Below are 21485 nucleotides of genomic sequence, written 5' to 3'. Positions count from 1 at the left end.
TATACAAATCATTCACTCAAGCAAAAAAAAGAAGAAAAAACAGATGCTGATGAGACAAAAAAAACCAAAACAAACGAGAAATAAAACAGACAAGCAGTGATGAGAAGCGTAGCTCTGATTTGCCAGCGAAGAAACACCAATAACTGTTAATGGATAAGAATTAGTCCATTTCCGCTAATGAGGGGAAAAAGTTCTGAGTTATATGGTCAAGAATCATATGTAATGCATCTCATTCGCGATTAAAGATAGCATGGTGCCATTTAGACGGTTTTTGGCCAGTACCTCCTTGGTCCAGCCTGTTTGCTCTCCTCCTTCTCCTCCGGCTTCTTGGTGGCGGTGACCTTCTCGGCACTGTCCAGGAGCGCGCTCAGCGCCACCCTGCGGAACACATTTCCATGGGCCTCCTTTATGAACTGGACCAGCTGGCGAATGTCACAGTACAGACCCTAGTGATGGAAGAGGGTGGAAAAAACAAAACAAAGTGAGAGCAGCGAATGATGATGTGTAAATGAGGGAAAAAAAATGTGTCAAAGAACTGAACTGCATACATTGCAGCAAACTTGTGTAATTTTCCCACGTTCGTGATGCAGGAGCAAACTGGAGCTCCAGATTGTAAGTGGGTGGTCTCGGGTTATGTGACAAAATAAAGCCTGCTTTAAAAAGTGTGTCATCTTGCACAAACGCATATATATATATATATATATATATATAAAAATATTAATTCAACATTCAGTTCTGGTTAATAAGGTTGACATTGCTTTAAAAAAAAAAAAAAAGAAAAAGAAAGGTGGTTGTACCTTTTAAAAAATGCCACCCAGTCAGTCCTGTGCAGTATGATGGTTCAATTTCATTGACATGATCTTAAAATGCTGCACTCTGTGTCACTGTTAACATCGAATCAGTACTGACTTTCTGTCAACTATGGATGAAAATCTGATTGTTATTCACCATCAATCATGGTAAGCCTTTAGTATGGCTGTGGCGTCAGCCATTAAATTAGATTTAATACTGCAATACAGCCTGGTGAACGTTTCTATCCGACTTTGCAGACTGTGTCTCGACCCCCATTTCTGAGAAACCATCACAGTTTCAGTGATTCAATTTCAAACTGATTTCCACTTAACAAAAATAGTGACTTATCAAAGAGTCACAGCAGGCAATGGCCATTTCATTGTGAATAACAGGAGCTTTAAAACATTTTTAATCAAAAAAGGCAGCGTTCATCTGAATCTAATGGGACTATATTTGAGAAGTTGTCACTGAACCAACAGAAACGGACCGAAGCAGAAGCACAACTGATCGCGAACGCCACTCACCAGGTTCTCGGGGCTGTGCAGCTCGTGTGTGGTCGAGGCGCAGCGGGTGATGAGGGACTTGAACATGCAGCCCACCACCACTGCCTCCATATTCTGAGCCAAAGACTTGTTGTCCCCTGTGGTGAAGTTGTTCCCGAAGCCCGCTTTGTCTGGAAGCAGCAGGGAGGCAGGAGAGACCACGGATCACACAGGGGGGGGGGGATTCAGTCATCAGGGCTGAGAACATAACTGACAACTGACCAGCTTGAGCATAAAACAGTAAGCCCGTACACCAAGGAGGGAAGGGGTTCATAAAGCATATGGGGGAGAAGCAAACTTAAAAGGATTCTGGGTAGGGAGGAAGGGATACATGCAAGTGACTAAGGTCTGCTTTATAAACAAACAGTGGGGAGGGGGGGGCTTGTTCTCTTGGTCCAGTTAGATTAAACTTGCATACAGGCCCGATTCAATCACACAAGTGTAAATTTAGGAGTTGCAAGCGAGTTTGTCACTTTCGGACAGAGCGAGGGGTGCAGCAATGAAAGCGGTGCCTAGGGAAGGGTCTCATCAGCTGAGTGTATTTATCTTATTGCTTATATTATTGACGTAGTTATTATTGATCATGTGTATCTACCGATGTTTCTTTTTTTCGCCCTCCTGGACCTCTCACCTGCACTGCCGTACTCTGCAAGAGAAAAGAGGCGGGGCACAAGTTGATTGACAATCAGGCCAGCACAGACATGTAGGTGGTGTCAGAAAGGACGTGGCACCCCACCTCCGGATGGAGGTGAACCCGGGATGCGCACAAACAAACTGCCACGACCCAAAAGTAACTCACACACACACATAACAAACCAAAACAAGGTGCCCTTTTCACTTTCGTATACAAAAACACTCATCGGTTCAGTAACTTGCCAAACGCACAGTATTTTGCATGTCATGACTGTTGGGCGTCGCTTACGGTTACAAAATACTTCAAATTTCAGTGCAAAACTGAATTGGCGTGTACAATGCTCAGGGATAAAGCCGCCGATTGCACAGCAATGTAATGGGTTAAGCTTTAGATTGGCAAGTGTACAGAATGGATGAGTGAGAAAGGAAGGAAGGAAGGAAGGAAGGAAGGTAGGATTCAGCTCATTGAAGTGGATGAGGAAAAAGGAGGATGGAAGCAGGAGGAGGACGACAAAAAAGGGGACACAGACAAGCGGAGGCAAGTGGAAGGAGGGGAGGGGGGACATTTATAAACAGAGACAGCGCTGGAATGCAAAGTCGAAGTGCGGGTGAGACAGCGGAAGTACAGTTCAGCTTTGGGTCATCGTCTTCTGTAAAGTAAAGCCTAAATCAGTCCTTTGAGTAGAATAAACGGTAAAATAGTCTTGAGGCACCTCCAATTTCTTTCTATTTTGCTTCCAAGCAGCCAAACTCTGGCATATTTTTAAGTGGTCTTGAGCAACAGGTCTCCGGGCTTTTTGAAAGTCTTTCGAGGTTTCTCTTTAGACATTCACTAATTTTCAGTCCAGGCCTTGTTCGACCACCTTCCGAGAAACGTGGCGTTTTTGTTTGTACAGCAATTTAGTGTGACCTTTAAAAAAGAAAAGAAAAAAAAAAAACTGGGCACATGGAAGTCAAAAGAAAAAATGACAGACGTCTACAGCAGATGAACAGTATCTGAAAGTGATGTCCTTAAAAAAAAAAAAAAAAAGGAAAAAAAGAGGAAAAAAATCCAGCAAAGACCTGACACAGGACCTGAAATACGCATCTGACCCTTCAATTGTCATCAGAGATGGTCTCCACAGAAGGGTGGACGTTAAGTAGCCATTTTATAAAGAGGAAACTGGGACAAAAGACTGAAGTATGCCAAATGACAAATTTGAAAAGAAAAAAATAAAATAAATAAATCAGTGACAACGGGTCTTATGGAGGGATGAATCCTCAAAATGATCGAAGCAGTGAGGAATCAACTTGACAGAGAATGGGACTAAAGTCCAACTAACATCCAGAATAGATCTTTGGAATTTCTTTAAAGAAGCCTCGGGAACTGTTCCTCAAGACTATTTAAAAAATGCCGTTTAAAGGGTTCAGGCTGTGTTGAAGTATGAAGGTGGTCATACTGACAATAAATCAATAAATCGCCCCAACTATTTCCCGTTTTCCTGGCAATACGTAAAGAAAATGTTTAAGATGTAAACAGTAAAAAAAGAAGCTAATTATTCGTGGCTTTTTTTCGTTTATTTATTATTATTCGTTATTTACGCTGGTTCATCTCAATGCTAATATGCTCACAATGACATTGTGAACATGCTGCTGTTAAGGTGATAAATTTTAGCATTTTAGCATTAGCTTAGTTAGGCCAGCTAGCATGCATTTGTTAGATTGCATGAAAAAGAAAAAAGCAGCTAAAGCTGATGGAAGTGTTTTGTAGGTATTTGATGCCAAGACACTGTCAAGCCAACACAGTAAACTTAACAGAGAATATGCGAAGTTTGCTAAATCGTAGCATCTTATCACTGTAATTGTAAGCATGTGACATTGCCGACTTTTACCTTAAAGCACTGTTGTACCAATAAACGCCAACATGCTAGTTGAGCTGTAAACTTGGGCATATATTGACATTTTCTGGGTACTCAATGCTTACAATAAAAAAAATAAAAAACAAAAGATTATTTAAAGATCAAAATAACAAAAAAAATATCTAGAAATTCATATTGTTCAAATCCCCCCTTTGTGCATTTTTTTTTTGCATTTCAGGAAGTGTTTCCAACTCACACACACCCCACAGACTTACTATCAGTGATGGGCTCCATGCAGAAGCCCAGCAGTGCATGCAGGAAGTCCACAATGTTATTGAGCGAGTCTTTGTTGACGTAGTCTCGCATTGTTTGGCGAAACTGCAACTTGTCGAGCTTATACAGGTTGGTCAGGCAGTTCTGGGCCTGAAAGCAAAGACACAAAAACAAAAAGAAAAACGTCTCAAAAATCTGAATTACAAATAATATTCTGGAAAAGAGGCGAAGTTTTCAAAGCCTGTTTGCTTTGTTTCAGAGCTTAGCTAGAGGGTATTAGGGTGGTCAGTTGATTTGTGGAGATGCAGATACACTATATTACCAAAAGTATTCGCTCATCCACCTTTACACGCATATGAAGTTAGGTGCCATCCCATTCTTAATCCATAGGGTTTAACATGATGTTGGCCCACCCTTTGCAGCTATAACAGCTTCAACTCTGCTGGGCAAGCCTTCCTTTTGACCATTCTTCAAGAAGCGCATTGTGAGGTCAGACACTGATGTTGGATGGGAATTCTGCTCTAATTCATCCCAAAGGTGTTCTGTTGGGTTGAGGTCAGGACTCTGTGCAGGTCAGTCAAGTTCTTCCACACCAAACTAGCTCATCCATGTCTTTATGGACCTTTATTTGTGTGGTGGTGTGCAGTCATGTTGGAACAGGAAGGGACCATCCCCAAACTGTTTCCACAAAGTTGGCAGCATGAAATTGTCCAAAATCTCTTGGTATGCTGAAGCATTCAGAGTTCCTTTCACTGGAACTAAGGAGACAACCCAAGCTCCTGAAAAACAACCCCACACCATAATCCCCCCTCCACCAAACTTTACACTTGGCACAATGCAGTTAGACAAGAACTGTTCCCCTGGCAACCGCCAAACATAGACTCGTCCATCAGATTGCCAGATGGAGAAGCATGATTTGTCACTCTAGAGAACGTGTCTCCACTGCTCTACAGTCCAGTGGCGGCGTTTGCATCGCACTACATATCTGAAAGTGATGATCCTATCACGGCACCAGGATGGAATGCTTGAGTGCTTGAATTTATACACCTGTGGCCGTGGAAGTGACTGGAACACCTGAATTGAATTCATTGGATGGGTGAGGGAGTGAATACTTCTGGCAATATAGTGTACGCACAGAGGAGGATAAGTTTAGACAAAGAGCCTGACCTGCATCCGGAGGCGATCCCCCGAGAGCCCCCGGTGCCCTTCACCACATCCGTAAGCACAGCCCAGAGACTTGACTATCTTTATCAGCATTGTCAAAGCCAGGCGGTGAGTGCTGAGGCCAGAGCCTTCTTCCTAAAAACACCACACACACGCATAGAAAAAACAAAAAAGACGGGTTTACGCTGAGATAATTAGATATTATCCAAACCTGTAGCCTCGTCACCCACCAGCAACACACCTTTTTGTCATTGTCCTTGTTATTCTTCACATCATCTTTGCTCCCCTGCCCACTCTCTCCACCACTCCCCCCTCCTCCTCCTCCATCTCCCCCTCCGCCTGCCCCTGCAATTGGCCCCCCTCCCTGGGCACCTCCTCCGAGGCCTTGGGCAGCCGGGTCTTTGGTCCGTGCTTCCTGATTCTCCTTGTTATCAGGCTTGGACAATTTCTTGCCCATGTCCGGCACCACGCCCAGCTGCAGCAGGCAGTCGATGATGTTGAGGGCCACGTCGCAGACCCTGGAGCTGATGTCATGGCTGAGGACGGCATAAAGAGCTCGCAAGACGGCCTAAATAGCAAGGAGGGTGCAGAACTTATCACATATGCACATCTTAGAATTCTTTTCTAGCCCAACCAGCAAAAGCTACAATTATCAAATGAACCCCGATTATACAGGCAAGGAAAATAACTTACAGTTAGATCTAACATGCCATTTTTTAGCACAAAGTTATTGGTCCCCTCGATGTTCTCGCCCTCCTCCAGACAGGAGTAGTTGATGCAGGAGTCGGTGAGGCTGCGAGGCAGGTTGGCGCAGGCCAGCGGCTCCACGGGGATTTCGGGCACAACGACAGGGTTGCAGAGCTTTTTCATGTGCTCGGTGAAGAAGTCGGCGTAACCCACGTTGAAAGACGCCACCGTCGTGTTGAACGCCGCCATGGTAATGGTCGAGATCTGAGATCGTACTGCGGACAACGGGAAAGAAGGATTTGCTCCAATGATGCCAGTGCGAGAACTGATATATTCCTGGATGAATATTCAATTGCAGAGTCTCAAAGATAAACACAAACAAGTTTTAAATCAGCTTTCTGTGCGTAAATAACAGAATGACTTCCGTTTTTGGTTCAGATTTGCCATTCGATTTCCAGTTTTACTTTTAATTTCATCTTTGTTTTAATTTCATAATGCAGCATGGCTTAGTGTCGAAAGCCAAAACTGTTATATGTGTGTAAATTTGCACTGACACAATACTGCCGTTACATAATCCCGTCCCATTTCAGAGCTGCTCAGCTGGCCTCTGAGGAGGCAGTCTGCATCTGTCCTCCCTTTATTGGAGCCGATGGATAATAAGATCAGAAGCTGCTCGCGGTTTGTTCATTTTGCCATGTTTTCGTAAAAAGGCAACATTTTCCATTACTTTTAGACTTTGCTAGTATCTGCGGGAGCAATTCAACTAGATTCTGACACCAAAACCTGACTCACATTAAACTGTGTGACTTATATCCTCGAGATCCTTTTGATTTGTTGGATACAGAAAAGACAAATCAGTAGAATAAAGAGTGAGTGTGTGAATCTGTTCATGTTCTCTCTGTCATAATTCATTTTCAGCCGATTATAGTCCTGAAAGCGACTGAGCAAGCGTGCTCTGAACCACATTCCTGCCCTCGTCTTACCCTCTTTGACTGTGTTATCGCCGTGGCTATTTGAGTGGTCCGGCATGTCTCGGAGCAGAGAGTGGTGGGAATGAGAGTGCTTGGCGCTCAGGCTGTCTGCGTCTGCAGCCGTGTCTGTGCTGCCCCTGCGTGTGAATTTGCCTGGAATGGATTAATAAACATAGGAAAAGGTCAAAAACACACAGATCCAAACGCGCAGACACAGGAAAACACAAACTGTCTTTGAATCGTACGACCTGGACAAAACACATGTGGCTGAAAATAAATCTTCAATCTTCAAGGTTTAACTGCACGGTCAAAAAGAGTGGATGAAATACCTGCCGGTTAATGGAAATTCTGTTTAAGAAAAAGGAAAGAAGGAGCCAATCTGAAGCGGCAGCAGATATATACCAGAATATTGAAAAGGACCAGAGGGTTCATGGAAATGAGACTTTAAAAGTCACCAACTGTGGATGATAATTATACAAACTGTCTTCAAGCCTTGAGCCCATTTTAAAAATCGCACTTCTCTAATAAGAAAGACCAATGTTAATGAACTGACCTAATTCAATAGCTGACAGCCAGATCCACACAGAATCCTCTGACTCACTTAAGCTTTCTGGAGGCCAAGCAAGACATGCAGGCTATTCACATTATGAGCAGCAGCACCCCGCCTACCCATGATGGTGGCCTGCCAGCCACCGCGGTCCACAACCCGCCGGTCGTCGCCCAGGCCTGAGAAGCTACCGAAGGAGAAGGTGCTTCGGGTGGGCGAGACGTCCAGGTGGTCCTCGTGCAACAGGAAAGGTACTCCCATGCGTCTTTGACGCTTCTTTCCTGCGTGATGGTAGGGGATGGAGCCCTTTCTCTCCCGGTCGTCGCGCCGGTTCTTAAACTGAAACAGAGGGCAGTAAACACAAGCAAGAAAACTTTAACCCAGCCTTTCTTGTCCTGATCGGATAACTACATCATAAACATGTTAGCATCTTCAAGTGCCATCTGGATGTCAGCCTCTGACCTTCTTGAAGATGTTCATTCCCAGGTCTGAGGACAGGTCAGGGACGGCCTGTCGTCGCAGGTTTGTCAGAGACACCTTTGCAAAAGTCTCTGAGCTCAGAGATTTCCCCTCCTCGTTGCATTTCAGACTCATATCCTGCAAAGCAGCACAGAGCAAGGATGACGTAGCAGTCAGGGAGGCGCAGACATCCTAAAACTTCACGAAAGCTTCTCCGTGACAGCGTCTGCCATTACCTGAGTCTTATGGGTGTTGACCAGCGACGGGGTCGCAGCCACCATGGAGCTGCTACGTGGGCGTGGCAGAGGCGTGACCAGGGGCTCTGGGGTGCGTTCGGGCCTCTCCTCCAGGATCTGCCTGAGGCGCTGCAGGTAATACATCAGGGCCCAGTGCACGCCCTCCTCCGTCCAGTGTGGCTGCAGCAGGCAGCGCAGCACTGCCACATCGAAGTAAGTGGCATATCGTGCACGTTGGGCCAGTGAAGCTGGCAGGCCGGCAGGGGCTGATGTCCTGGAAGAGGAAAGAGGGGTGTCATGGATTTAACCATTAGGAGTGTATTTTCATTAACTGTCCATGTCTTTGGAATTTTATGAAGACGTGCTCATTATTTCATGGCTTTCCTGACTTATGGCTGCAGAATAAGATAAACGGAGCAGTTGTTCTGCAGCACAAATGTGGCGTTGTGCTGTTAAGCTGTGACATCAGTCAAGTCTGGCAGCGTAAAGTGGTGGGTTCAAACGGAACGTTCCCGAAGCAGAAAACCGTCGAACGATCGTTGACCGAAGAGGCTGAAAGAGCAAAGCTGCGAAAAGTGGAGTGATGAGAATGTAAGCGGTCGGACAAATCGTAAATCCTGTCCGCAAAAAAATCAATCGCTTGTCTTTAAGCGTATTCAGTGTACAACACTCCTCTCTGGATGCGATCATTTCCTTCATTTTTTGCCACAAACTCAGCAAAGCTGTGCTTAATAGACAGTTAGTGTCAAGGCTCAATAAAAAGATGAACAAATGCAACACAAACTGGATGTTTCTTCAATTTCTGGGCTTTGACACAATCAGAAACGCAATATATCACGTCCATGCCTGCTATATTAGCCTACCATCCACTCCCGCCACATTGCCTCATTAATAATACATCAAAGGAGGATAGTAAACAAGGGCAGAGCCCCCCTTCAGCGTCATTGGGAGTGCAGCAGGGAGATAGGGAGCCTAAGCCTACGTGAGTCCACTATAAATAAGCTCGAATGAAGGTCAGCGGTTGGTGTGCTGCAGAGCAGATAGAGCACTGCGAACTGTGAAGGAAAATACTGATACCATAAGATGGGGAGAGTGAGAGACAGAGGAAAGCACTTAATTTTGTCTTGGTTGTAATAAATGGAGCAGGAAGAGGTGGTCGATATGTACATGAATCTCTTCGAGAGCGGGTAGCAGAGGGAGGCTGTATCATGTTTCTGTGTCTCGCCAGCACTGCCTCTCACACACGCAGACAACACTCTGCCTACTGCTGTTGTGTCAGGTTGCCAAGGAGACCGAGTGACGACAGCCACCCTGGGCCATCTGAGAGGCAGAGGCCCAGCCCCCCGACTCCATGCGGTAAGAGAGATGCAGCAGCCAGTGGTTGCCCTGGAAACTGCTTCAGCATCAGCAGAGCGCCGAGAGGTGCGGATTGTGGAATGAGTAAGCCGCATTAATCACTGGACCTGATGCCGGAAGCAATTGTATCCGGGCAGAGGTGTGTGCCTGAGAGGCGGAGGAGCAAGATGCAGATATAAACTGGGCTGTTGAATCAAAAAAAAAAAAGACTTGCATTCAGGGGCTGTTTTGATTAGATTACGCTGGCAGGAGTCCAACAATTTGAAATTAATTCCTCAACGCTCCCTTTGAATTACAAAAAAATGTATTCTCTGTCGCTGTACATCTCACTCACAGCCCTCAGCTTAGTTTCTTCCACGGTTCTGCAGTCCACAAGTGCATAAAGAAAGCAATTCGTCTATCTTTGTTGAGCGTGTGCAGAAAAACAGTGGGGGTAAATCTCTCCTTTCCTGCATGTATTACCATGTGACGTGTGTGTGAGGACAGAGCTGATTCGGGAGAGAGGGTTTTGAGCTTATTTTGACTCTCAGTCGATTGCTGGCTGTCAGAAGGGATCACAGGAAGTGAGGAAGTTATCTGGTTGTCAGAATCGGTTGAAATGAGCAATGGATGGCTTATGTACCTCTTCAGTCTTTCCTTACATCACCTCTCATTCTCTCAAACCACTCATGGAGTGATTCAGGTTGAAGGCAGATCTGCCGAAGTCCACCCGCATTAGATAAATAAGAGCAATGAGATGTTATTTTCGTTTCCATAATTTCCTTTTGCTTGATTTTAGAAGACATTTGCAGCCAACTAAGCCAGTCGATCCTGCCTTGTTGGTGCCAAACGGTTCACAAACTGATCATTTATTCATTTTCAGACCTGCCGTGGGCCCTAAACCAAGCCAGGCCATGTCACGACGCTGCCAGCGTCAGGCATGTGGCACATCGTTTCCGCGTAATTAACCTGGTTATGTGGGCAAACGTCAGATGGGTCTGGTAATGCTCAAGCAAGAAAAGAGCTCTGTGTGTGCGTGTGTGACTGAGGAGACAGAACTGCTTGAGGTGACATATCACACAGGGAAAGGCAGAGCTATTCATACACGTTAGCTGTAAAAGAGAGTGGGGCGAGCTGTGCAGTCTGACTGACAGAGGCTGCTGTAGGGCTAAAAGTTTAGCCATCAACCAGATGATGGCACCAGTGTTGTGTCAACAGGGGTCGTGTATTGCAGAAAATGCACTCCAGGAACAATTCAGTGGCTGGCTCCCTGGCTTCATTGCAGAAAAATGACACGAGGTACAATCATTTGATCGCTATGACTCTGCATCCGACTCTCGACTCATTCATGCTATCCTACATGCAGTAGTTTTAAGAGAGCTACGGCGTATGCTTTTGGTGCAGTTTGTTCCAATTCGACCATATACAGGTTTGTTTTTAAAAGACGATACTGGGGTAGCTTCATGTCTTGGTCCTGAATAAAAGTATGTTTTGCTGCCATAATCTGCAGCTTTTAGTTCTGCGAAAAAGCCAAAAAAGTTTTCCTTGGATATGATGCTTTGAGAACAAAAATCAAATACCATCTCACTGCCTTGTAAGAGGAAGTTGAATAACAGTGCTCACTTTTTCTTGGAAGGGCCTTTGGCCAGTGGGGGTTGTTGTGAAGGGCCACCTTTCTCCACCGAGTTACCAGGACGACAGCTCTGCTCCCCAGCTGCGGGGGAGGAGGAATCTGATTGGGTGGCTTCGCAAACCACCTGGAAGCCCTGTGGGTTAGAGATGGGACAGATAGCGTAGATGGATGGATTAACAGACAGGCAGGCGGACATTTGCTGATACATAAAAAGCACTGAGGTTTGAGTGAGGCTTCTGCCATGATCCTGGCTTACAATGCTCCCGAGTGGCTGGTGCTAATGAATATTAGCATGCAGCCCCAGAGGGACACAGGGAAATGGGGAGGGGAGAAAGCTTCAGGCTCTTGCCCGAACACATTCAATCAACAAGGCAGGCAAAATCTGACAAGATCTGAGCTGCAAACACTGGCTCACCGTGGGACCCGGGTTGCCAGATCCACAGGGGCTACACTGGTTGTTAACTGGGGAGTTCCTCTTTGCTGTTGGGACAGGCAAAGCAGATTATGTTAATCAAGAGCAAACAAAAACAAATTAAATCTTAAATAGATTTACAGAGCTGTGACTGAGCAACCCCCCCATTCACCCACCTGTTACAATGTTTCTGACAGGTTTGATGAGGGCGGTAAAGGCAGGGATATCGGGCTGGCGGTGCTCCCACATCGGCTGCCATATCACAAGACCACTGGCCAGTCGGAAGGTCAAATCTGACTCCTAAATGAAAGGCAAGATATTCAGAATCTGCTGTTTTCATTCATCTAAAGCCCAACTGACATACGTAGATTTCCATACTTAAGATAAAAAGTAATTCAATGCAGTTAGAAAAAAAACAGGGTGACCAGTTTTTTTAAAGAGCTATTAAAATTACAACGTACCCTTAAAAAGAAAAAGGTGTAAAACACAAATCCTGCCCCAGTAACAATGACTCAGTCTCTTGGATTTCTGTACATATTTGTATCAACTGGCACAGACCTTGATGCGATGAATAAGCGGGGCAAACAGGAACACAAACAGCTCCACTGTGGCCATGCTCTTGTGGAACAGCTTGGTGCGAGCGTGTTCATCCTCCTCCAGCAGAGAGCTGCTGTGCTGGGGTCCCGATCCGCCGAGAGCCGAACCGGAGCCGGAGCCAGGAGCTCCCGGAGAGGAGCCCTGGTTCCCCACAGGCTGGAGGAAGGCGCTGCTGCTGCTTCCCCCGGACCACCCGTGGCCCAGGCTGGGCTCGTGGTTGCACTCCTGAGCAGCATCAAGCAGCATCCAGTGCAGCGTGTGAAGCAGCTTGGTCTCAGCCACGCCTAGTTTGTCCTGGTGGCCTGTTGGAGGTTAAGAGTTCAGGGGTTAATGGAAGGTGCCACTTAGCGAGGTAATGAATGGACAGCATGGAGATTTATTGTATTGCAGGTGGCTTAGACATAACTTGGGCAATGTAGTAGTTCATTTAAAATATTGTCAATGGTGTAGTACTTGGGAGACCAGAAATATGCTTATAATGGAGCAATTTGATTTGTTAACGTCTCAGACAAGGAGTTAATCCAACAGCTTGCACGCCACTGGTGCAGAAATAGAGAAATGCTCCAGCCACTTGTTGTTAGAAGCTGCTGAAACCCGCAGCTCTGCATGCATTCAGCCAATGTGCCAGAGCTTTCCACCACCCGATTCAAATCTGAAAATGGCCGAGGAAGCTTTCTAATTGAGGGATTTTGTCATTTTTCCTCGATTGTGCGTGCGCTGGTAAGCAGAACAACACCTGCTTTTGGATCCTTTCAGTCACAAGATGACAATTCCTAAATATCACTAATTCCAGAATAAGAATTAAACCTTGGTTATCCTCTTTTCCCTGTACCGTTCTATTCTCTGTATGTCAAGTGAGTGAAAGAGCATGTGTTTTGTGTTGAATTGGATGAGGATAACCTGCTCAAAGCTGTCAGTTCGGTGCTGTAAGGAGTAATGATTTGTGTCCAGCTTGTCCTCACCCAGCTTGTTCCTGTTAGACAGCAGGATGGAGGTGCAGTGGAGTACATGAGGCAGTGCCGCCTGGACGAGCTCCCAGCGGGAGATGCTCTGGATGGCCTCTGACAGGGCTGGCGACAGCCCGTGCAGCTTGTTTTCCACCAGCACCCGCTCGAAAGACTGGGGAGGCAGCCAGAAAGGGGGAGAAAACAGACATCAGCCAGGAATTAAAAGCCCCCGCTTCCTTTGACTAGCTAAATGTCCCACATGGCCTCAGGAAAGGAAATGCCTGTGGGAGAGACAGTGCCAGCTCTGTTTAGCTCCAAAGGGATCTGGAGAAGCATCATTATGGATATGAGTTGACAAAAAGGTCTAGCTCTTGGGTAATAGGAGGATGCTAGAGGAAAAACTAATTTGCTAAATGTAAAACCAAGAGCTCACTTGATTTGCAGGTGCATTAAGGTAAAACAGATTACTGGGAAGGGAAGTGATTATTTCAACTCACCATGCCCATGGCATTATGAAATGACTTACCACACAAGATGCCTCATACTGTTTTCCCAACTTTGGGCGCAGAAAAGCACTGAAAGATATTTAGAAAAAACAAAAAAAAAGACTTGCGTGAGATGGAAATTATTCATGTGGATTGCACTGTTAAATCTCCCCTCTTACAAACAATACACCCTCTGCAAACACGAGTCGTCATTTCGCTGCAGCTGTTCCAAAAATCAGCATATCTATCCGTCCCCTTTTTATTTGTGCAAATTTGCTTCACAGGTGTGACATCGCAGCGTCTGCATCCCCTCATTCACAGAAGCCTGAGACACGTCTTCCTCCATTAAATGGAAACTGACACGGTTATCCATTCACGGATCGAGTTCCATCTATATTTTTTTTTCAGCCCGAAACGCTCAAATCCGTCTCCATTTACGTGTGTCGGGCTGTGACTTTGCCAGGACCGCCGGAAAAAAAATCCTCGACCCTCCGTGTCTGCGGCAACGACAAACACCTGTTATCAATTAGCGCCGAGGAACACACTAACCTGGTTTGCCTCCATAAGAAGGTCTGGATAGGAAACGGTACTCCCTTCCCGCACTCCGGCTCGTTCTCGTCCAGGCTTTTCCTCTTCACCATTTTGGCCGAACCTTGTCCGCCTGCCTGTGTGTGAGCACCGGGACGCGCGGTGGCGGCGGCTACTGGCTCTGCCCAGGTGACCAACGACTCTCCCTCACGACATGATTGGGCTCGTCCTGCGTAAAATGGCTGCAAGTGTCGATCGGCGGCAATAGTGAGATTGAGAGGGGAGGGAGGGTGGTGGAGGAGGAGAAGTGGGGGTGGGTGGATGGTGGAGACGGAGGAGGATGGAGCGCTGTGATTTCAGCACCCCCGTCACCGGACAGCGACAGTTGATCGGCGGGCTAATTTAACTGCTGGCGGGGCTTAAAGACGCAGCGTGCAGCTGGGCCAGATGTTTCCCTTTGCTCTGCGCGCAGCGTGTGCATGATAGAAAAACTGCTGCATTCACGCACCGAATTGCATCCGGATGGCGCAATTACACAAGGAATGATACGCCATTTGGCTATCAACAGGTTGTTTTTCATAACCCAACATAATGCGCAGTTAAGCTGCATATGAGAAGTGTTTTGACTTTTTTTTTAAAATCATTATTAATTTAATGCCGTCGTTTTTATCTAATAAGTGCACAAAGTTGTGTAAAGTACGGCGGGGCTAAGCCAACCTCAAAACAGGATTCACACTGAGGGAAAACTAACGAAACAGCCTTTAACTTGTAACTTTGGGTCAAGCTCCAAAAAACACCGGAATATCACAGCTCCGAGAAGGCTATCTGAGTAATTATACCACCTAAAAAGCACAGTTTGGGGGGGTGGGGTTTAAATCCAGCAGTGTTTTTGCTCTTCCATCAAACCCTGACACATAAACTGGGCATTGTAGGAGGGAAAATGGTGGAATACTCCTTTAACCAAATTTACATAGTAAATATAAGTTACTTTATTTTGCCACAGCAACCATTATTTATCCTTTAATTGTACAACAGGTTTGAAAACACACGTTTATACAAGTATAGGATTTGTTATAGGAACAAAAAAAAGTTAGTACAACTTAGTCAAGCAACTGTCAATCAATATAAAAACCCGTACAGTAAAGTTTTTGCGGAAATATAATACCAATGTTCAGCCATTTTACCTATCTTCTTGATTTAAATTAAAGCATTTTATTCCACCTTTGCGTCTTGGCATCAAGTTAAAGATGTAGCTAGCAGTCAGTGGGTTAGCTTAACCGTTGGGTTAAATTGCCTGACTATTTCCTGGAGCCAAATCGAGTTTTTTTCTTTTTTTTTCTAACTTTCTCTGCTCTTGTGACCGACAAACTCCTCGGAGAAAGAAGGAACCCCCCCCTCTCCTCCTCCAAGTATTTTTGAGCTTCCAGGCCACCATACAAAAATTTGTAGTTTAGATGCGAGTTTTCCTGTAGTCTTCTAAACTGGCACGCGAACTACGGGTCACAACAGAGAGTATATCTTTAAAAAGAAACTTAATGTTGAAATGTGAGGCAGTTTAAATCTAGTAGTGAATATGAAAATCGAAAAAGGTTAACTTATAATTACCTTTCAGTTGATAAATACTGAAGTGCAAAAGAATATTGACAGGCCATAGCCCCCCCACACATTTTATTATTTTAATCTATGAACATACAAAACTTGCTCGTACTGTATTTTTGATTGATTTCTTTTTTAACTGACATTTGCATTTATGTCAAAAACTTGCTGACTGACACGTTTCTTCACGCTGGATACAGGAAGGTGCGTTAAAATCATAGTAAAATACTTTAGGTTGCAAGTTTAAGGCCAATGTGCTCAACCTGAACCAGGTTTGAATGGTTCAAGCAACCATTACTAGTTAGTTACTGCAAGAACACAACCAAGTGTGCCGAGTCTTAGCCCGATTCATCTTGCTGCCTGGGAGGTCAGTCGCCACAGTCTCATAAAATTGACACACGAGACGAGAATGAAGCATTTTTCATTTTCTTTATTTCTGTAGTCATCATCCTGTAGGAGCATTTTGTCATCAGTATGTCTCAAACATTGGAAAGTGTGCACACACATCTACATGTTCTTTTAAATACACTTACACAGCCAAAACGAAGGTCCGGAGAGGAGGGAGGCTGGAAAAGAGGAAGCACAGAGAAACACTGTAGGGTAGCTAACAACTGGAGGGAGGAGGAGGAGGGGAAGGTGGCAGAGGGGTTTTTTCACAAACATGAGCAGAGAATATACTAGAAGAGTTTGTTTTTATTGGTTCTTTTTTAAAAAAAAAACAAAACAAAAAAAAAGAATCCTAACAGCTGCAAGTTGTGGGTAACTCCCATTCTTTATCACTTCTACTTCCTGCGACGATCAAAACCGCCACGCAGGCTCAATCACGTGACCGAGCCGCGTCTCTCAACTGGAATGTTTTCATATAAAGCTTCACACTTTCTTTCTTTTTTTTTTCCTGACGAACTTCGGGACACTTTACCCGTTCAAAACACCTTGCAAAAAAGGAGAAAAGCCGCAGGGCTTTTAAGAGTCGACACTAAAATGCACCCTGGGTGTTTACACTCACACTGAAAAGTTTAAGATAGCTGCGAACGGATCTAATTTGCTCATCTTTTTATTTGCCATGCCAGCATAACAGCGTTGCGGAACTTCAGAAAAAGAAAACTACAGCGCTAACGTAAAAACCTAACGAAACAGGCGGCCCCCGCTCGCTTATGGGGACAGAAGAAAAAAGAAAAAGAAAAAAAAAAATCTATTGGAAAGCTAGCTGTTTAGCGCTCGACTCGACTTAACTGCAATGGTTATCCACATTTAAATGCTAATAAGCCAGAGCAGCCACAGGGAACGTACAAAACTGTAACACTACAAGTGACATTTATATAAAAGAAAACACAATTCAGAACATTAAAATCCAACATACCAACAAAGAGAAATTCATGTCACATATTAGCAGACATGCCCATTCGTCAGCCATTCTTTTGCAGGTCAGTTACACGCCATTTTTCTGTACATTAAGTCTCTCGCACAGTGGCATCTTGTAGGACAAGCTCGGACAAGTAGTGGCTTGCATTCGGTACCGTATAAATTCTCAATGGACGTTATATGCACGAGTTCACCTGCGACACACGAAAATCACCGTACAATCGTAAAACCGCCTTCTCGGTCAATCGCAGCCACTCGAGCCTTTCTGGAAAAAAAAAAAACAAAAACCGAAAAGTTCACGTTTGAGAGGATTAGTGAAAGACTACGTGTCAGGGTTTCCCTTTTTTTTTTAAAGATTTTTTTTGTTGTTGTTGCAGAAATCAGTTTTTAAAATCCGACTGGAGGGGCTGGATGAACGAGACAGTCGATCGAACTACAACTGTAGAACCTGCAGGGTCACGAGTGTTGGGGAGAGGGGGTCAAGTCGCCATGAGAGGGGGGAGATGGGGGAGGGAGGGCCATGGGACAACACTGGATGCTTATGAGTGAATGACACTGAGGGGAAGAGGAGGAATGGTATGTGTTTTCAAGGGTGTCCGAAGCTCATAAGCCCTGCTTAGCCAGGGCGGCGGTGACATCCTGCGCCAGCGTGGAGAGCTGGGGCGACTCCGTCATGTTGATGCTGCCGGCAGAGGACAGGCGCGGGGAGGTGCCTCCTGTCTCAATCCCAGGGGAGTGGGTGATGACGATTTCTGCACCGTGGTCCACGCGAGCTTTGGCCGTATCCCGGAAGTTCAGCTTGTGGCTCTCAATCTGGTGATTAGGGACAGTTTAGGTTAAAGAAACCAGCGGTGACATTTGATATTAAAGATTTCTCTGGGCTTCTTCTTCTTCTTTTTTTTTTTTTTACCATGATGTTCCCCCCTCCAGGAGTGTGGCTGGCATTGTCCAGGGAGCCGACCTTGGCGTGGGCCTTATCTTTGAAATCCAGCTTCACATTCTCAATCCGTATGTTACCTCCTCCTGGGAACATGACAGCAAGGAGGAGAAGAAAAGTGTGAAAGGCATGAGGTGTCAGCTGCCCGAAGGCCAGCACGTCACCACGGCGACGCTCAGGGCATTACTCCTGCAGAGCAAGGACAGGACAATGTGCTGTCCATGCTTTATTTTATAAATAAAGTTACTTAAATACAATCAAAACTGGTTCAGATTATCACATTTTCACAGCAAAAACAATCATCTGCAAATTAATTAATTTGTCTTTTTACTCAATAATCTGCAAAATCATTCACCTAAAAATGATCGTTTTCTCTCATGTGTTTTAAGTTAATAAAAGGCAAACGCTGACGTATTAAATGTCCATAAATATTCTGACTTGACCTGTGTTTTCTGTGTTTCCGGACGCAGATCTATTGTGAGCTGTGAAACCTTAACTAGACTGTTTTTGTGCTCCTTTTAGTCGCGTCAAATGAAGGGGAATTAGTCACAGGTGGCTCAAGAGTTTAAACTGCAGATCCATCTTTGGAACCGCCGATCGACGACGACGGCTGCACCGGACCTCAGTTGTGAGGAGTGACATAAAAGGGCCTGAGTACTGCAAAACGGGACAGTTTATCGGCAGATAAATAGTTTTTGTTTTGTAACCGGGGAGCACTGATGATCTATTTAATTTCTTACTTCGTTGCATGTACATTGAGCCATACCTAACCCAACATGCCACGCAACTCCTGGTGCAGGCCATGGTCATCTCCCGCCTTGACTATTGCAATGCTCTCCTAACGGGTCTCCCAGCCTGTACTATGAAACCTCCGCAGATGGTCCAGAACGCGGCGGCGCGTCTGGTCTTGGATCAGCCTAAAAGAACACGTCACCCCTCTGTTCATTGAACTCCACTGGCTACCCTTAGCCGCCCGCATCAAATTCAAGTCACTGATGTTAGCCTACAAAGTGCTTAATGGAACGGCTCCCATCTACCTGAATGCTCTTGCAAAGGCTTATGTCACAACTCGGTCCCTCCGATCGTCCCAGGATTGTCGTCTAGCAGTGCCTACACCACGCCTAAGACAATCCAAACTCTTTTCATGTGTCGTCCCACGATGGTGGAATGACCTACCGAGCGCTACCAGAACAGGGGCGTCCCTGTCTATCTTCAAGAAACTCTTGAAAACCCAGCTCTTCAGAGAGCATCTCCTATCCCAGCACTTACCTTGTACTTACCTACCCCCTCTATCTTTGCACTTTATCTTTCCGCACTTCCTTCTATTCCTCTATATCTCTACTCTGTCACCTCTGACAGAGTCGGACTAGTGGGTTCCTTCTATGTAGTTTATTGTTAGCTTTTTATATAGCTTGTTATATCTTCATTTGTAAGTCGCTTTGGATAAAAGCGTCTGCTAAATACATAAACATAAACATACATGTTCGCTATAATTTACAGTGTCCTGTTTTGGTGTGAAGGCTACAAAAACTGCAGCTTTGGCTGTACTGTACCTGGTCTGTGGCGGATGTTGGACATGGAGTTGCATTTGGCTGTGATGTGGCTTAAGTCGATCTTCTTGGTCTGGATTTGGACCTGCGGGCAGCAGCAAAGGGGGAAGAAATAAATATCAAAGCTTGTTTGTTTGTTTGTTGGAAAATGGCATGATTGGAGGGAATCTTGGAAAGATGCGAATCACAAAAGACTTGGACATAACAAACAGGCGACACAAATCAGTTGTGTGATGACAAAAGTGTGTCAGAGCCGAACAATTCGATGCTCATCCACACTGTTGTCGCAAGCAGCGGCGGCACAGGCACCGCGTGTAATGATGGGGGGAGCTTCTGTTTCCATTAAACTTCCCCGTCCATGGGTGATGTAAATGAGTCAAACACTGTTAAATGCTGACAAGCCCGCATGCAGTAAAGAGATGTGAGTAACTTTACGCACCGGGGAGGGAGATTCGGTACGTTGTGCCCCCGAATCTCGTTGCTGACGTAAAAAAAAAAGAAAAAGGCTTGTGGGAATTCAGATGTACTTGCTCGTGAGGCACGAAACAAGACTTGACAAACACGAAACACGCCACAACTACAACATTCATGCCTAAAATGTAGAGGTTGATCAGAGAGATAGAGCTCGGAGAAAAGAGGTTTTGGAATTTCTTCAAAGTCACTCACGTTTCCACCGCCGGCCGAGTAGTGGACTTTGTCCAGGGAGCCACATTTAGACTGAACGTGGCTAAAGTCCAGCTTAACACTTGGAATCATGACCTGGGGATGACAGGTTGACTTTGTCTTTTTTTCGATGCAAAACATACAGCGAAGGCTTCTCAGACAAAAGGGGGTGGGGGAGGGGAATCAAAAAAATGCCTCACATCCTCCCCTGCTAATCCCAAGTTTTCTATCCTTTACTGATGAGTCTGCAAACGTTCACTTAAACACCACAAACACATGACCGGGAGCTCATCTAAGCTACGAAGAACAACCTGGTAGCTTTTTGTTGATTGGAATTAACGCAGGGCTGAGGGCATTTACTTGTCATGAACTGGAAGCTTATTTGGAAGCGTTTGAGTCCCAAGTGCAACATCCACAATGTTTAAACAAAAAAAACTGTAAATGTGAAAATTCCGACTTCTTCGTGACAAAGAAGTGACTTGGATGCAGGACACTTTGGAGGAAAACCCTTCTTTTTCTTGACTGAAACGAGCAGATGGCAGACAAACAGAGGGACACATAGAAGTAGCACGACAGAGCGCTAGAGCTGAAGGGAAAAGGGTGGAAATATGGAGAAGAGAGAGAGAGAAAAAATTAAGAGAAAAGCCGTACGTACATTGCCTCCTTTGGGCGTGTGCTTCAGATTATCCTTGGAGCCGCACTTTGACTGAACACGACTGAAGTCCAGCTTCTCGTTCAAAATTTGAACCTAAAATGAATTGAATAATAAAAAAAACCAAAAAAACCCCTATATGTGCCTCAGTTACATAAGTGATCGAGGTGTTCGTACGCAGTAACACTACAGAGCTCTGAGAGCTGCGGTGCTCTGGAGGCAGAAATAATCTCACTGGCTATTAGAAATGTTACATAAATGACTCAGGACAAAAAAAATAAATAAATAACTTCTAGACTAGAGCTTAATAGAAGGATTGAAAGTTAACCGAGGTGGTATTTAATACTCGAAAGCTCAATCTGAAAATGAGCAAAAGTGAAACTAGGTAAGGAAATGCCACAAAAAGCTCTCTGACAGAGCTCCTATGCCAAATCCAAATGCCTTCTTTTTGCAGTTTTTAAAGGGGACCTCCGGTATTTTTAAACCTAGACCTTATTTCTGGCATGAAATACGTTTATCTACTCACCAACTCACCCAACGGTTTGGCGAAAGTCGGCGTCCTTTGGAAGATATTTAGATCACTCGAGATCCGTGCATTTCCATATCACAGGAGAGAGCGGGGCATAGAAAATACAGCCGCTAAATA

General features: G+C 45.2%; 2 protein-coding genes across 29 annotated transcripts in view; both read right to left on the bottom strand.

Annotated features, from left to right (window-relative positions):
- LOC140294737 (protein unc-80 homolog) overlaps positions 1 to 14458 on the bottom strand; it is a 46895-nt gene extending 32437 nt beyond the window's left edge. For 11 of the 18 annotated variants that reach the window (XM_072379613.1, XM_072379634.1, XM_072379663.1 and 8 more), the window contains exons 1-18: positions 14101 to 14458; positions 13593 to 13641; positions 13082 to 13238; positions 12081 to 12421; positions 11699 to 11822; positions 11526 to 11590; positions 11101 to 11243; positions 8143 to 8416; positions 7910 to 8044; positions 7570 to 7786; positions 6913 to 7053; positions 5936 to 6204; positions 5484 to 5810; positions 5246 to 5377; positions 4081 to 4228; positions 1930 to 1980; positions 1317 to 1465; positions 283 to 446 (exon numbers count right to left, since the gene is read on the bottom strand). In XM_072379613.1, the coding sequence (XP_072235714.1) occupies positions 283 to 446; positions 1317 to 1465; positions 1930 to 1980; positions 4081 to 4228; positions 5246 to 5377; positions 5484 to 5810; positions 5936 to 6204; positions 6913 to 7053; positions 7570 to 7786; positions 7910 to 8044; positions 8143 to 8416; positions 11101 to 11243; positions 11526 to 11590; positions 11699 to 11822; positions 12081 to 12421; positions 13082 to 13238; positions 13593 to 13641; positions 14101 to 14192 (2978 nt within the window). In that variant the 5' untranslated portion in view covers positions 14193 to 14458. The remainder of the gene's footprint in view (positions 1 to 282; positions 447 to 1316; positions 1466 to 1929; positions 1981 to 4080; positions 4229 to 5245; positions 5378 to 5483; positions 5811 to 5935; positions 6205 to 6912; positions 7054 to 7569; positions 7787 to 7909; positions 8045 to 8142; positions 8417 to 11100; positions 11244 to 11525; positions 11591 to 11698; positions 11823 to 12080; positions 12422 to 13081; positions 13239 to 13592; positions 13642 to 14100) is intronic. The other 7 variants (XM_072379656.1, XM_072379692.1, XM_072379732.1 and 4 more) reach the window with 1 other exon arrangement.
- Positions 14459 to 16090: 1632 nt separating this feature from the next.
- Positions 16091 to 21485, bottom strand: part of LOC140293513 (uncharacterized) — a 66927-nt gene continuing 61532 nt past the window's right edge. For 7 of the 11 annotated variants that reach the window (XM_072379568.1, XM_072379575.1, XM_072379562.1 and 4 more), the window contains 5 exons: positions 20191 to 20283; positions 19964 to 20005; positions 19528 to 19609; positions 17948 to 18060; positions 16091 to 17850 (listed from right to left, as the gene is read on the bottom strand). In XM_072379568.1, the coding sequence (XP_072235669.1) occupies positions 17641 to 17850; positions 17948 to 18060; positions 19528 to 19609; positions 19964 to 20005; positions 20191 to 20283 (540 nt within the window). In that variant the 3' untranslated portion in view covers positions 16091 to 17640. The remainder of the gene's footprint in view (positions 17851 to 17947; positions 18061 to 19527; positions 19610 to 19963; positions 20006 to 20190; positions 20284 to 21485) is intronic. The other 4 variants (XM_072379548.1, XM_072379602.1, XM_072379584.1 and 1 more) reach the window with 2 other exon arrangements.

Source organism: Leuresthes tenuis, unplaced genomic scaffold (assembly GCF_036924035.1).
Source record: "Leuresthes tenuis unplaced genomic scaffold, fLeuTen1.0.hap1 SCAF_1, whole genome shotgun sequence".
In the NCBI taxonomy this organism is placed as follows: domain Eukaryota; kingdom Metazoa; phylum Chordata; class Actinopteri; order Atheriniformes; family Atherinopsidae; genus Leuresthes; species Leuresthes tenuis.
The sequence above is the reverse complement of the archived record's forward strand: the minus strand, read 5'-3'. Positions and strand labels throughout refer to the sequence as shown.